The sequence below is a fragment of the Mobula hypostoma genome, chromosome 19 (assembly GCF_963921235.1).
Source record: "Mobula hypostoma chromosome 19, sMobHyp1.1, whole genome shotgun sequence".
In the NCBI taxonomy this organism is placed as follows: Eukaryota; Metazoa; Chordata; class Chondrichthyes; order Myliobatiformes; family Myliobatidae; genus Mobula; species Mobula hypostoma.
Window position 1 is genome coordinate 24,388,802 of NC_086115.1, and position 14,513 is coordinate 24,403,314.

The 14,513-nt window shown below is 40.2% G+C and overlaps 1 protein-coding gene across 7 annotated transcripts in view; it reads left to right on the plus strand.

Annotated features, from left to right (window-relative positions):
• jmjd1cb (jumonji domain containing 1Cb) overlaps positions 1–14,513 on the plus strand; it is a 200,990-nt gene that overhangs the window by 93,552 nt on the left and 92,925 nt on the right. For 4 of the 7 annotated variants that reach the window (XM_063071549.1, XM_063071550.1, XM_063071551.1 and 1 more), the window contains one exon: positions 6,594–6,707. The exons of 2 other annotated variants lie outside the window; for them this stretch is intronic. In XM_063071549.1, coding sequence (XP_062927619.1) covers positions 6,594–6,707 — 114 coding nt within the window. Of the gene's footprint in view, positions 1–2,855; positions 2,903–6,593; positions 6,708–14,513 lie in introns of those variants that run through there. One more of the 7 variants, XM_063071553.1, reaches the window with a different exon arrangement.

The following is a 14,513-nucleotide window of genomic DNA, read 5'->3' on the forward strand; positions in this document are numbered from 1 at the left end:
TGCCATTAGCGGCCCTCAGGGTGGGTCCCGGTTCTCTGTTGCGGGTGTTGTAACTCGTTGGAGGTAAGACGCTGATCTCCGCTCCGGTGTCGACCAAAAAGCGGCGTCCCAACTGCTTGTCCCAGACGTACAGGAGGCTGTCCTGATGGCCAGCCGCCGTAGCCATCAGCAGCGGCTGGCTCTGGCATTTCCCGGGAATTTGCAGGGTGGTCTGCAGTGGCGGGCCTCTGTGCCCCACTGCTGGTGGTAGAAACACCATTGTTCGTTGGGCTCCTCACTCCCATCGCCGGGTTTTGTAGGCTCTGCTGCCGGGCCTGGTCTGGTCTGTCGTTGGGCACGCGGCTTGGTGATCTGTGCGACGGATGCCCCTCTCTCTTTCCTGGCATTCCACAGCACATCTGCTCGGGCCGCCACCTCCCGGGGGTTGCTGAAATCTGCGTTGGACAGCAGCAGGCATATGTCCTCGGGCAGTTGCTCTAGGAACGCCTGCTCAAACATGAGGCAGGGTTTGTGTCCTTCAGCCAGGGCCAGCATCTCGTTCATTAATGCTGACGGCGGCCTGTCTCCCAAACCATCCAGGTGCAATAAGCGGCGTGCTCGTTCGCGCTGTGAGAGTCCGAAAGTCTTTATGAGCAGGGCTTTGAATGCTGTGTATTTGCCGTCCTCCGGGGGCGACTGTATAAACTCCTCAACTTGTGCAGCAGTCTCCTGGTCGAGTGAGCTCAGCACGTAGTAGTAGCGAGTGGACTCTGCGGTTATCTGCCGAATGTGGAATTGTGCTTCTGCTTGTTCGAACCATAATTGGAGTCGCAGCGTCCAGAAGCTTGGCAGTTTTAACAAAACTGTGAACAGATGCAGCGTCGGTCATCTCTGGTCCAAATATCGTTTGGGTCGTCGGGGTCACCAATTGTAGCGGTGTGCTACACACAGCGCTAGAATAACCACACGGAGTCGGTGAGTTAGAGTTGCGATGAAAGAGATTTATTCAAACTTCATGGCCTGCTTTAAAGCCTTCCCGTTCCCGCCCTCCCTGGGCGGGATTGCTGTGGGGAATGCATATTCCCAGACCCTTTACGCGTGTGGGATTTTCCCCCTGCTGGTGAAGATGGCCTGGTGCCCTTTTTGGGGCCGGCCCTCTGCCTGCGCGCGCTGTTGTGAGCTGGTTCGTGTGTGCCAGAAAGTGGGTCGCCACACATTTGCTTAATGTTTTGGTAAGTTCAATTTGTCATTTTTCATTTTAAGCTTAGATAGTTAATGGCATTCTGGCCACAGAAGGGCTAAGGATTAGACTGAAGCTTTCAGAAAGAATGGCCATATGGATGATCCATCTTGCTTCAGTGCCGACATCACAAAATTCACCTTGATTTCTTGATTTCTGTTAGCAGTGGATACAGCAAGGGCAGTGGGGCCAGTGAATATCCCAGCTATCCCATCTCGCTTTCTTTTAGTGTGATGGCGTTGCATGCCAAAGCAGTAGCCTTCATATGCTGTCCAAAGTTGCTTTTCACATTGTAAAATTTGTTTTTTACGATCCAAAGACAATTCAACTCCAAGAACATTGGGTACTGCAGGGCTGCTTGATCAGTGAGCTGCTTGTTGATTGGAGTAGCTGGATTGCTGTTGGCGGCGGAGCTGGCCGAGGTGTTGGAGGGCCCCACTGGGATATTAGTGGAGCCCACCAATGTGTCGTATGAGCCAGTTTGGGTTTGAAGGAGCTGATCTGGCTGCAGACCTTGTTGTTGCCTGCTACTAGGAAACATTGGAGTTGATGCAGTATATCCGTGGGAGATTGTCTTGGACATTTCATTTGTGATCGCAAGACTGTGTTGGACAGTGATAATGTAAGTTGCTGCAGGCCTGTTACCCTTGTCTAATGGAGGGACAGCTGATGTGGGAGCTGTGTAGCCTCAATTGTAGTGAGAACTAGGCCTCAAGCCTCAGGTTTGCCTGCTTATGCAGACCAGGAGAAAGATGTGGAAGTGCTACTGCGTGGTTGAGCTCAGCTGGAGCCTGGTCTCGCCTGTCAGTACTGCCCTCCCATACTTGAGCGGAGAATATATGCGTCTGTACACTGCCAGGAGACTGTACCGTCAATTGCTGGATGTTGTCGCTCAGGGTCTTGGATTATATATGTTTTTTTTTCGAGTGAATATGCTTCTTTGCTCTATAGCTTGAATTATGTTATTCACTATTTCTGAGTGTTTGCTTGCTATTTTGAATGTGTTACACCTTGGCTCCAGGGGAATGCTGTTTTGTTTGGCTGTACCTATGTATGGTTTGAATGTTATTTAAATTTGATTTGAGATGTAGCACTGAAGGCCAATTCAGAACTAGCTGTATATCTAGTTAAGCTGTTCCAGTACAGTTAATGTTGTGGCATGAGCTGTATGATGTGGGAAGTTGCGTAGGTAGCTCCTGTTCACAAAAAAAAAAGCAAGAAAAATCCATTCTGGCTGTTTAGTGCCCATTCGGTTTAAACTTAATTGCCTGGAGAGTGAAGGAAGGTATCTTCAATAGTGCTGTCGAGCAGCACTTACTGATCAGTACTTACTGATCAGTAGCCTAATATCTATTGTGTTTTATTTTTCTGGACCATTGTGCTCCAGATCTTGATCCATATATGGACCAAATAATTGAACAACAAAAGTGAGATGAGAGTAACAGCCCTTGCTGTCATCTGGTATTTTATAGTTTGTAGCATCAAAAATCAAAGTAAAATTGAAGTTATTAGATATTGAGAAAAATACTAAGATGATTAAACTTGTAAGCCATAAAGGGGAAGATGGTTATCGTTGATGGAGGTCAATCACTCTAGTCCCAGGATAAGACTGCCGATATACCTGTCAGTATTGTCCAAGTGCCAGCTCATATGCTTCATCAAAGACTTTCCTTAAGGTTAGAAGTAGGTACCTTGTTTGATCTTCATTTCATTTGCAAATGCTCAGCAAATTATACCTTCTATGCTAGCACAACATTCATGCATGGCCACAAGTAACAATCACAACATATGAGTGACTATCATCAAGAAGAGTCTCCATTAAACTCTCAACATCTTTGCATAAATTTGGCAGTATTTAAGTAAATTTATTTTATTAAAATCTAAATGTAAATTTTTCATAGTCCTTTGTAGATATTTCGGGAGAGAAATGAACATTGTGTAGGCAGAGGTTGAGTTTAGTTTTGCACCTAATTAATAGTTTAATTTGGCGCAGCATTGAGGTCCAAAGAGTGTGTTGCTATGCTGTCCTATTCTGTGTTCTATGCTCTTTCCTTTGGAATGATTGGGCTGACTGTTTATTTGTCTAAGCAAATTTTGCAGCATTAAAAACTAATTCACTTCAAGTTTTCTTTGCTCCTGGAATCCAGAATGTTGCTATGTGATTGGGAAAGCAAAGGGGAATGTTCAGTAAGCATGTGATTTTGGCAATTGTGTGGAAATTTTGTACTTGTGGCACTTAAGTGGAAAACTGCCAAGCTTTCAGTGCAGTACATGCAGCTCTGGATCAAGCCACAAACCTCCATTTTCTCTATTTCCATTTTTGTTGGATGATAGTTGAAAGACTAGCAACAGAAATCTATACTTATGTCATGTGCAAATGATTGAATGCTGCTGATTTTAAATTAAACTACCCATTCAAGTGATTTGCTGTTTTCAGGAAATTTTAGACTTTCAAAAAATATTATTATATCATTTGTTTGTAGAACTGTGTCTTTGATACTTGATATACAAGGGAGTGAAAAGTTACTGTGGGTAGATGAGAATGTGAAGTTCTGCTTCTAGTTAGTTCAGCATAGGTTTGTGAAATGGTAGTGTGGGTTCGTATTCCTACTTTTTTTATACAAGCAGTAATTATGGCTGTTTATGTCATTTAAAACAAAACTTCCTTGCACCTCATGCAACAAAATGTCATATTTTTTGACAATTCACGGTAAGGCTAATAAATATCTGAACAATTGGTCATTTCAATTGATTTTCAACCATGTGTTATAAAACAAAGTTGTAGAGTTGAATCACTGTCAGCAATTATGGGAATCTCACATGAGCTATATATGCATGGAATTCTTGAAGCTATTGTCAGTTTCATGATCTAATGATCTAATGTCCTCACTGTGGAAGACACTAGCAGTGTGCCAGATTTTGAAGGGTGCAAGGGAAGGGAAGTGAGTGCACTTACTATTACAAAGGGGAAGGTGCTCAAACAGCTAAAAGACCTAAGGGTACACCTGAACCAGATGAACTGCACCCTAGGGTTCTGAAAAAGGTAGCAATAGAGATTGTGGCGGTATTAGTAATAATCTTTCAAAAATCATTGGACTCTGGCATGGTGCCAGAGGACTGGAAAATTGCAAATGTCACTCCACTCTTTAAGAAAGGACAAAGGCAGCAGAAAGGAAGTTATAGACCAGTTAGCCTGACCTTAGTGGTTGAGAAGATTTTGGAGTCAGTTGTTAAGGATGAGGTTATGGAGTACTTAGTGACACAGGACAAGATAGGAGAAAATCAGCAAGGTTTCCTTATGGGAAATCTCATCTGACAAATCTGTTGGAATTCTTTGAGGAGATTACATGTAGGATAGATAAAGGGGATGTAGTGGATGTTGTATATTTAGACTTTCCGAAGGCCTTTGACAAGGTGCCACACATGAGGGTGCTTACCAAGTTAAGAGCTTGTGGTATTACCAGTAAAGTTACTGGCATGGTTAGAGCATTGCTTATTAGTAGGAGGCAGTGAGTGGGAATAAAAGGATCCTTTTCTGGTTGGCTGCCAGTGAGTAGTGGTGTTCCGCAGGGGTCGGTGTTGGGACCGCTTCTTTTTATGCTCTGTATCAATGACTTAGATGATATAGATGGCTTTGTTGCCAAGGTTGCAGATGATACAAAGATTGGTGGAGGGGCAGGTAGTGTTGAGGAAACAGGCTGCAGAAGGACTTGGACAGATTAGGAGAATGGGCAAGAAAGTGGCAAATAAAATATAATATTGGAAAATGCATAGTCATGCACGTTGGTAGAAGAAATAAATCTGCAGGCTATTTTCTAAATGGGGAGGAAATCCCAAAATTTGAGATGCAGAGGGACTTGGGAGTCCTTGTGTAGAACACCCTGAAGGTTAACTTGCAGGTTGAGCCAGAGGTGTGGAAGGCAATTGCAATGTTAGCATTAATTTCAAGAGGTCTAGAATACAAGAGCAGGGATGTGATGCTGAGGCTTTATAAGGCACTCATGAGGCCACGCTTGAGTAGTGCAAACAGTTTTGGTCTCCTCATCTAAGAAAAGATGTGCTGGCATTGGAGAGGGTTCAGAGGAAGTTCACAAGGATGATTTCAGGAATGGAAGAGTTATCATGTGAGGAATGTTTGATAGCTCTGGGTCTGTACTTGAATTTAGAAGGATGGGTGGGGATCTCATTGAATGTTGAAAGGCCTCTATGGTAGATGAGGATAGGATGTTTCCCATGTTGGGGGTGTCTAGGACAAGAGGGCACAGCCTCAGGAAAGAGGGGTGTCCATTTAAAACAGGGATGCAGAGAAATTTCTTTAGCCAGAGCTTGTGGAATTTATTACTACAGGCAGCTGTGGATGTAAGGTCATTGGGTGTATTTGAAGTAGAGCTTGATAGGTTCTTGATTGGACATGGCATCAAAGGTTATGGGGAAAAGGCCGGGGATTGGGGCTGGGGGGCGGGGGGGGAAGAGGGGAAAGGATCAGCCGTGATTGAATGGTGGAGCAGACTCGATGGGCCAAATGGCCAAATTCTGCTCCTATGTCTTGTGGTCTAATATTGCCAAATGCCAGTAGTTCATAATAAGGTGAGAGATAATTGGCCGTCAGCATAATTACCATTTCTTCAGGACTGAAGGCAAAATCCGATCTAAATCTTCTTTCATTGAAGTTGTTTCTTTCTTTATTTTTTTATTGATTTAAAAGGAGCCATTGAAGTTGTTTCTTAGTACTTCTTCGGACTATATACTACATTACATGAATATTTTATACTGAGTAGTAATTTAAAGGACTTGTGCTTCTGTATGTTTTACAGTTACAACACAATGACATACAGTAATTTTGAATCCTTATCTCGTGTACATGATGACCATTTAAAAAAGTGTTGTAAGCTTTAGTTTATTTATTGTGGTAATGCCTACAGTTGATTTATTTTCACATGTGGTCATGCTTGAATCTGGATTATGAAGTGCTAGACAATAAAAAAACAATAATATTTGCTTCTAATCTGTATGACTAGCATTCCAATTCAATGACTATCTTGTATGTAGAGTGCTTGAATTAAAATATTATGCAGAAGTTGAATGCTATGGATGCTGGAAATTTGAAATGAAAACAGAAAATGTTTGAAATGCTTCCCATGTCAAGCATCCTTTGTGGAGAGGAAATACGTAGCTCCTGTTTCAGATTGATGGCCTTTCATCAGTCCTCTTGAAATAAATTTCAAAAATTTGTATTTTTGTTGGGTATTTACATAATATATTAAGACAGTTTAACTATTTTTAAAACTAATTTTGGAATCTGTGCCAAAATGTAAAGTTTAATTGCAGCACTAATCAAGCTTCAACCAACCAAGGTTTTTTAAATTTTCTTTAGACATTCAAGTCCGTAGTGGGAAAGCCTGTGCTTCATTTATTAATTGCAATAGAATTCTTCGTGGATAAACAACTGAATTTTATACCTGGGGATAGTGCTTTCCAAGTCTACCAGGTAGGATAGTGATCAATTTTTTGCCATGTCAGAAAATGACAAAATATTTCAACTTTTCTTAATGGAATGGAAATATTTTATTAAATTAGATGTGCAATATTTGAAAATGACCTGCTTTGTAATAAGCATGATCTGTGACAGTTTATTGTAGTGTTGATAATTGCGTAAGCGGATGCACACATTATTGACCTCATTTCAGCAATAAAACCACAACCGCTCCATTACCTTTCCTAGTTAACTCTCTGGTTGAAGCTGACCTCATCAATCTTCTTTGGTTTTCCTGTCATTGTTTGCATGAGCTCTGCCAGTGGAACAGCATTCATCCACTTTCGCATTTGGAATACTTGCTTGCCATGAAACAAAGTTTTTGATTGCCAGTGAATTGACTGAAATTGCATTCTTAAATGATAACATCTTATTCCTTGTTCTCTCTCCATCCTGATGTACTTTCTGGCAGTGTATTTTAGCAAGATATTTTAAATTGTCAAAATCATTATGTCACCCATGGTTCTTTGTTCAGTAAACAACTCATCTTTTTTATTATACATACAATTGTGTTTCCTGTATATATGCCGTTTTCTAATCTAACTCCCTTAATCCCCCACCACTCTGATTTCTACTTGAAAAATCCTTTCTTAGCCTGTTTGCTAAGATGCCTCTCATCCATGGTGATTGCAGTTTCTGATGTAGCCCACCCCCCTTCCCTCTGTCTTAATTTGGTGAACTAGATAATCTCTTGTACCCATGTTCAAAGACATTCCTGACCATACATTTTCCTGGCCACTTTCTAATATTTTTCACAACTTATAACATGGAAATGGTATATCCCACATTATTTATAATTGTACTTGATAATTCCCAACATCTTGCCTTCCATTTGTAATAAAATATCTGCATCTGTTAACATTGTAATCAATTGTTTGCTCTGCTAAGTTGCCTTGAAATCAAGGTTAATATTTATTCTCCTCATTTAATCACTATCATCCACTTAGCTCTCTCCAATTCCAGGATGTGCAGACTAACTCAAGTTTCTGACAAGTAGTTGACTTGGTGATAGTTCTCAGATTAGTTGGACCAGGATTACTTCCTGTATCATGCAATAATGAGTTTAGAAATCAGAAGGAGCTGGTGCAGAAGTCAGGTTTTAAGGTATAAGTGTACATCTTCAGGAGCAGAGATGACCAGTACTAGAAGGATGGGTTGCACCTATGATGACTAATCCCTGTCAGGGAGGTTCATCAAGTGGTGTTTGGGTTGTTTAACCGAGTGATGCAGGGGGTGGAAGCCAAAATAACACTGCAGCAGGAGGGTAGAGAGAAGCTTATGCAGTAAATAGAGCAGGCAGTTCCAGTATGCACAGCAGCCAGGGATGGATTGGGAAACATTAGAAAGCTGATGAGCTTAACTGCATTTATTTTAATGCAGGGAGCCTTGAAGGTGAAATGGATGAGCTGAGAGCACGGATCAGCATGTGCAATTATAATATTGTGGCTGAAGAAAGGACAGGAGTTAGCTTCCAATGATCTTTCAGGCCTGACCATTGGTCGGGTTGTGGGGGTGGGGGGGAGGGAGGAGTCTTCCAAAAGGGAAGAGATGTTACTTTGCTGATTCGGGAGAGCATTACAACTGTACTGAGGGAGAATATACTGGCAGGATCAGCAAATGAAGGTACATGGGTAGAACTTAGAAATAAGAAAGGAGTGATCACTTTGGGATTATACTATAGGCCTCCAAATAATCAGTAGGACTTGGAAGAGCAAATATTTAGAGAAATAGCAGCATGATGTAAAAGCAATAAGGTTGTAGTGGATAATTTAAACTTCCTCAAAATTGTCTGCAATTTCCTTGGTATCAGAGACATAGATGGGGTTGAATTAGTTAAATGCATTTTGCAAGGTTTTTTCAAGCAGTATATCAAGTGTCCCGCCAGGAAGGAAGCTGTACTTGACCTCGTTTCAGAGAATAAGGGTGGGCAAGTAGAGTAGTAACCCTTGGTGAACAGTGCACTCAATTCAGAAAGCTTTAAACTAGTTGTGGAAAAGGTTGGACTCAGAGTTAAGTTTTAAATTGGTGGGGGGCCGATTTCAATAGTATAAGTCCTAGTGAAAATAGATTGAAAGCAGCTGTGAGAGGTGGAAAAAACAACATGCAATAAATGAGAGTCACATAAAAGCAAATACAGGCTGAAACTCTAGTCAGCATTTTTGGGATGTAACTTGTGATGGACCATAGAATATGCTGGACTATAAAATTGCTTCTGATCAATTTTCTCTAATTATCTTTTTTTTAATCTAATATAGAGCATTCCACAGATTGTGTAGAGGTTAGTTCCTGAAAACCACTGTTAACCTGGATTCTTAGTAAATTGGAAATGCCATCAACTGACAATGCAAATGTTTCACAGGGAGAATAACTAGGTACAGATTGTGAAGATCTTAGTTGAAATTAGCTAATTAGTGCAACAGATACAAAACATGCCATACCTGAAAGTTTCAACCTGTGGTAAGAATTCGGAGGCAGCATGATCCTGTAATGCGAAGAAGCAAGGGTAACAAGATTAGAGAAGTGTGGTTAAAAGAAATTTTAAGTTTAACCAGGAAAAAAAAGAAAGTGTAGGTTCGTTATATGAGTCTTTTGATGCATACCGAGAAAGAAAGCAGTTAGGAAGGCCAAAGCGGAACATGAAGTAGCCCTGCCCAACAGAATTGAAGAGGATTCCAAAACTTTTTGTAAATATATGAGAAGCAAGAGGGTACTTAGGGAAAGATGAAGTTCCCTCAGCGTCCAGAGGGCCGCCTTTATGTAGCTAAAGGATATATAGGAGATATTCTGAATGAATGCTTTGCCGGAGAGAAGTATCGTGAGATGGGCAGTGTGTGCACTGCTGGTCTGGAGCATATGTGTATTGGAAAAGGGGGTGTTTGAGATTTTAATGCACATGACGATGGACAAAATCCTGGGCCTGATGAAATCTATCTCAGGGTGCTATGGGAAGCAAGCAAAGAGATTGTTGGGCCTCTGAAAGAGATTTTTGCAGAATGTTTAGCTATGGATGAGCTGCGAGAGGACTGCAGTTGAGCTACTGTTCCCATATTATGGTTAAGTCAGGAGACTACAAGCCAGTGAGCCTTGCCTTGGTAATAGGGAGATGTTTGAAAAAAATTGTTGGGGATAGGAGTTAGGATCTCTTGGAAAGGCAGGGACTGATTTTGGAGAGTCAGCATGATTTCATGCTTGGGAAATTGCACATCACAAATCTGATTAGTGGAGCTTACTAAGAAAATTGAAGAAGGCAAAGTGGTGAGGATATGGTAGACATAGACTTTCGAAAGACTTTTAACAAAGTGCCACTCAGTTGTCTGGTCCAGAAAGTCAGGGCCTATGTGATCCAGGATGCTTTGGTAAATTGGATCCAAAATTGCCTTTGTGATAGGAAAAGAGAGTAGTGATGGATGATTTTTTTTCTGACTGGAAAGCTATAATCAATAATGTACTGCAAGAACTGATTCTCAGACCTGATTTTGATGAGAATGTCAGTTGTTTGCTGATAAAGATTGAAGGAATTTTGGATAGTGAGGATGGTTGATTAAGTGATGTAGATCAGCTAGAAAGCTTGACAGAGTGGTGGAAGATGGACTTTAAATCTAAGAAAGTGAGAGGCAAAAATACATTTTCTGGGTCATCCAGTACTGGCAGGACATGTATAGTGGTATCAGCAGAGTAGTTTTAAGCATTGATGTACAGAGGAACCTTGGAGTGCAAATTCATAGCTCCCTGAAAATAGCAATGTGGGTGGGTACAGTGTTGAAGGAGACATTTAACTTGCTTGCCTTCATGGGGAGGGTTATTTCATTTATGAGTTGGGTCATAATGCTATTGCTGAACAAGACGTTAGATTTGGAGTATTGTGTGTAGTTCTGGTCACCACATTATAGGTGTGATGTAGTAGAAAATATGCAACAGCGATTCACCTGGGATGTTGCCTAGAATGAAGGACTTGAGTTGGATTGACTGATTTTGTTCTTATGGGAATGCAGCAGATTGAGGGGTGACTTTATAGACATGTATAAAATTGAGGGGCATACATGGGGTAATAGTCACAGTCCACCGTTTTTTTTCCTAGGTGGTGTGGGGTATTCTGAAACTAGAAGTTTAAGATGAGAAGAGAAATGAAAATGATCTGAGGATCAAGTTTCTCTACACAGAGAGGTGGGTGTATAGAACAAGCTGCCTTAGGAAGTGGTGCAGGCAGGTATAATCAAAGTGATCAAAATATCATTCAACAAGTACATGGACAGGAAAGGAATAGAGGGAAGTGGTGTAAATGCAGGAACATTGATTAGCTTAGGTAGGCATCTTGATCAGCACAAATGAGTGGGGCTGAATGTCTCAGACTATATTGGTGATCTTTATTGCTAGTTGTTTCACTTGCTTCTGATTACATTCACCTGTTCTTCAGCATCATCCTGGAAATATGATGTTTGGTTTTCTTTTCTCCCATACCCAACCACTTTCTTAAACAGTACTCCTTTGTATACTTCACCTTCATTTTCTCACAAGTGTGAATTCCTGCACTACTTTATTATGGTTGATGTAAGGTGATGCTCTATCTCTCCCAGCATTCTTTATACCATGCCAAACGTTGCATGTGCCCCATCTCTGCTTTCAAAGCATGGTCATTAACTGAAATCTCTTTACCTCCTTGTTCCTATTACAGTTCTTGTTATAAGACCTTGTATTCCTTGTCCCCCTCATGAAAGCTAGCCCAACGTCTTGCCTTGGGTAGTTTCCCGTACATTTTCTAACATCATTATCACATTCTTTATGAAGAAATCACCCGCATCTATCGTTAAAATACACTATTCTGTTTCCAATTTCTTTCTCAAGTCCTTGAGCATGCCTCATCTTTTAGATATCTTTACCCTCATTTCCAAAATTCACTACTTAATCTCTTCAGTTTAACATACTGGTATCTTTCCATCTTTTTGAAAAATGCATAGAGAAAAATCAGTCTCCATATTTAAATAGTGTACCCAATGACTTTGATTATCATTAATTATTAACAAAACTATGGAATTATCTATTTAGCTAATGAGTAACATGTGAGTGCTTATTTACAGTGAGGCATTTGAAAAGGTAATTCTGGAAAATTTGCACGTGGTGTGTTTGCTTAGATGATAAGGGAATGCTGTTGTTGTATAAGCTAAAATTGGACATGAATTACAGTTCATAAAGTGTGTTAAATTTGAAGTTTAATTTTCAATTCTTAAAGGGACTTAGACATGTTAAGATTAGTAAATTTCCTTAATTTGACTTTTTATTGTCCTGAATAGAGTTCATCTTCACTGTGCCTGCAGAATATTTGCACTCTTACCAATGTTGCCAGTGAAGGCCGATTTTTTTTTGTGCCAACCTGATGTGTAATCAATTACCTTACTGCAAAGCCATAAGCAGGGTGAATGAGCTCCTAAACTGACTTGATTTTGGACTCTTTTCTTTAGTTTTTTAAAATCCTAAATCACTTGATGGGCTAGATCTTTTTTTCTTGGCCCTATAGAAATGTTATATTTTAATCTTTCATTTGACTGAAGTTTTTCACTTCAAACTTAATACCATTTAAAAAAATTAACTTCCACAATTAAATTATCAATGGAACACTCAGTATTTATACATTAAACCGGGCAAAGTAACGTGAGATCAGGGGAAAATAGAATAACTGGGAAGGTTATAAGTAAAATATTAGAAGCAAATGGAAAAGTTTCTATAATTATTGACAGCTCTTGTGATTTTGGTTCTGTTCTGACCTGTGGTGCTCTCTATGTGGAGTTGGTGTGCTCCCTCTGTGACAGTGTGGATTTCCTCTTGCATCCCACAATGTGCAGGTTGTTAAGTTAATTGGACACTGAAAATTGATTTTAGTGTGTATGTGTGTTACGATCTATGTGGACAATAGAATGCGTTAGGGCAAGATTAGTGTAAAATTTGGGTGATCAATGTAAACTCAGTGGGCTGAAGTTGCATCTCTCTATGACTGACTGGATTATTTTACAATGGGAGGTTCTCCAGACCGTGGTGAACCCACAAAACAGCTATCACACACAGTACATAAAACATAATACTACCACAAAAAGTTAGTAAAATGTAATTCAAGGTGCATATAGTGAGCAGCCCAGGTAAACAGTAAACAGCATACTGTCCTCATGACAAGACCTTGCTGATGGCAGGGTATTGGTCTCACAGCCTGAGGGAAGAAGTCGTTACCCAGTCTGGCGGTCCTAGTTTTGATGCTCCTATACCACCTTCCTGATGGTAGTAGGTCAAAGAGATTGGGAAGGCTGGTAGAGATCCTGAACAATGCTTCGGGCCCTTCATATACAAGGATCCAAGTAATTGTCACAATTAGTGGGGAAGACCTCAATGATTCAGGGTGCAATTCTGGGTATTGTGTTCAATTCTGGGTCCCCTCATTATAAGAAGAATGCGAAAGCTTTAGAGATGGTACAGAGGAGATTTACCAAGATGCCATCTAGTTTACAGAACATATTTTATGAGAATAGGTTGAGTAAGCTAGATCTTCTCTCATGGAGCAAAGGAGGATGAGAGGTGACTTGATAGACGTGTACAAGATGATAAAGAGGCATAAAGACATTCGGTGGCTATTTTCCAGGATAAAAATGACTGATATAAGAGGGCATATCATTAAGACGATTGAAAGAAAGTATAGGTGAATGTCAGAGATGGGCTTTTTACACAGAGAGTGGTTGGTGCATGGAATGTGCTGTTGGGGTGGTGCTGGTAGAGGCAGATACTTGAGGGACATTTAAGAGACTTGTAGATAGGTACACGGATAAAAGAAAAATGGAGGATGTGTATTTAATTTTTCAATAATATTGTAAATATATTTGATTAAGCAATCTTTGTTTAAATAATTCATTGCGGGTTTTATGTAAAAATCCATGAATGGCAAATGTCATCACGCCACTACGAAATAAGTGAGCACTTCACTAAACTAAAAAACTAAATGTACTAGCTATTCCTGGTTCCTTGTTTTCTTTTGATTCGTTTATTTGAGTTACAAAATGTAACGGTGGTGACAAGTAAGTTTTAAAACAAACCTGAGATAACTACCTAACTGTTTAAGTGTAGCGAGTTATTAGAGTTTTTAAAAAAACGCAGCAGTTTTTCTTTGCAACAGGAGAGAAGCAGTTGATTTTTTGAAAAAAGCGTAGCATGTGCTTCTTCGGGAAGGGACCGAAACAGAGTATAAAAAAAGGCATTAAACAGACAAATTCATGGGTTCATAAACAGTGAGTACTGGTTGTTAATCATAAATTAAAAGAAACACAAATGGCTGATTACATCAGAAAGATAGACAAGTTTAATTGCACAAAAGATAATTGGGTGATGTATACAGAGCGAATTGAGTAGTATTTTAAAGCAAATGGAGTAGCTGATGAGAAATAAGTGCCAGTTTTACTGAGGGCAATAAATCGAACAAACAGTTTGCATAGAAGTTTAACTGCTCCAACCAAACAGGCCAAAAATAGCTTTGCTGATATCGTGAACGTAATGCAGGAACATTTAGAACCAAAACCATTGTTGATTACTGGACGCTTTAGGTTTCATAAGTGGAATCTAAAGGAGGGGGACTCCGTTTCATTTTACGTGGCTTAATTGAAGAAGTTGTTTAAGCATTATCAGTTCAGTGACGGGCTTAATGATGCACTGAAAGATCGCTTAGTTTGTGGAATCTTACTATAAGCATTCAAAAATGTCTCCTAACTCAAGCACATCTCATTTAAATAA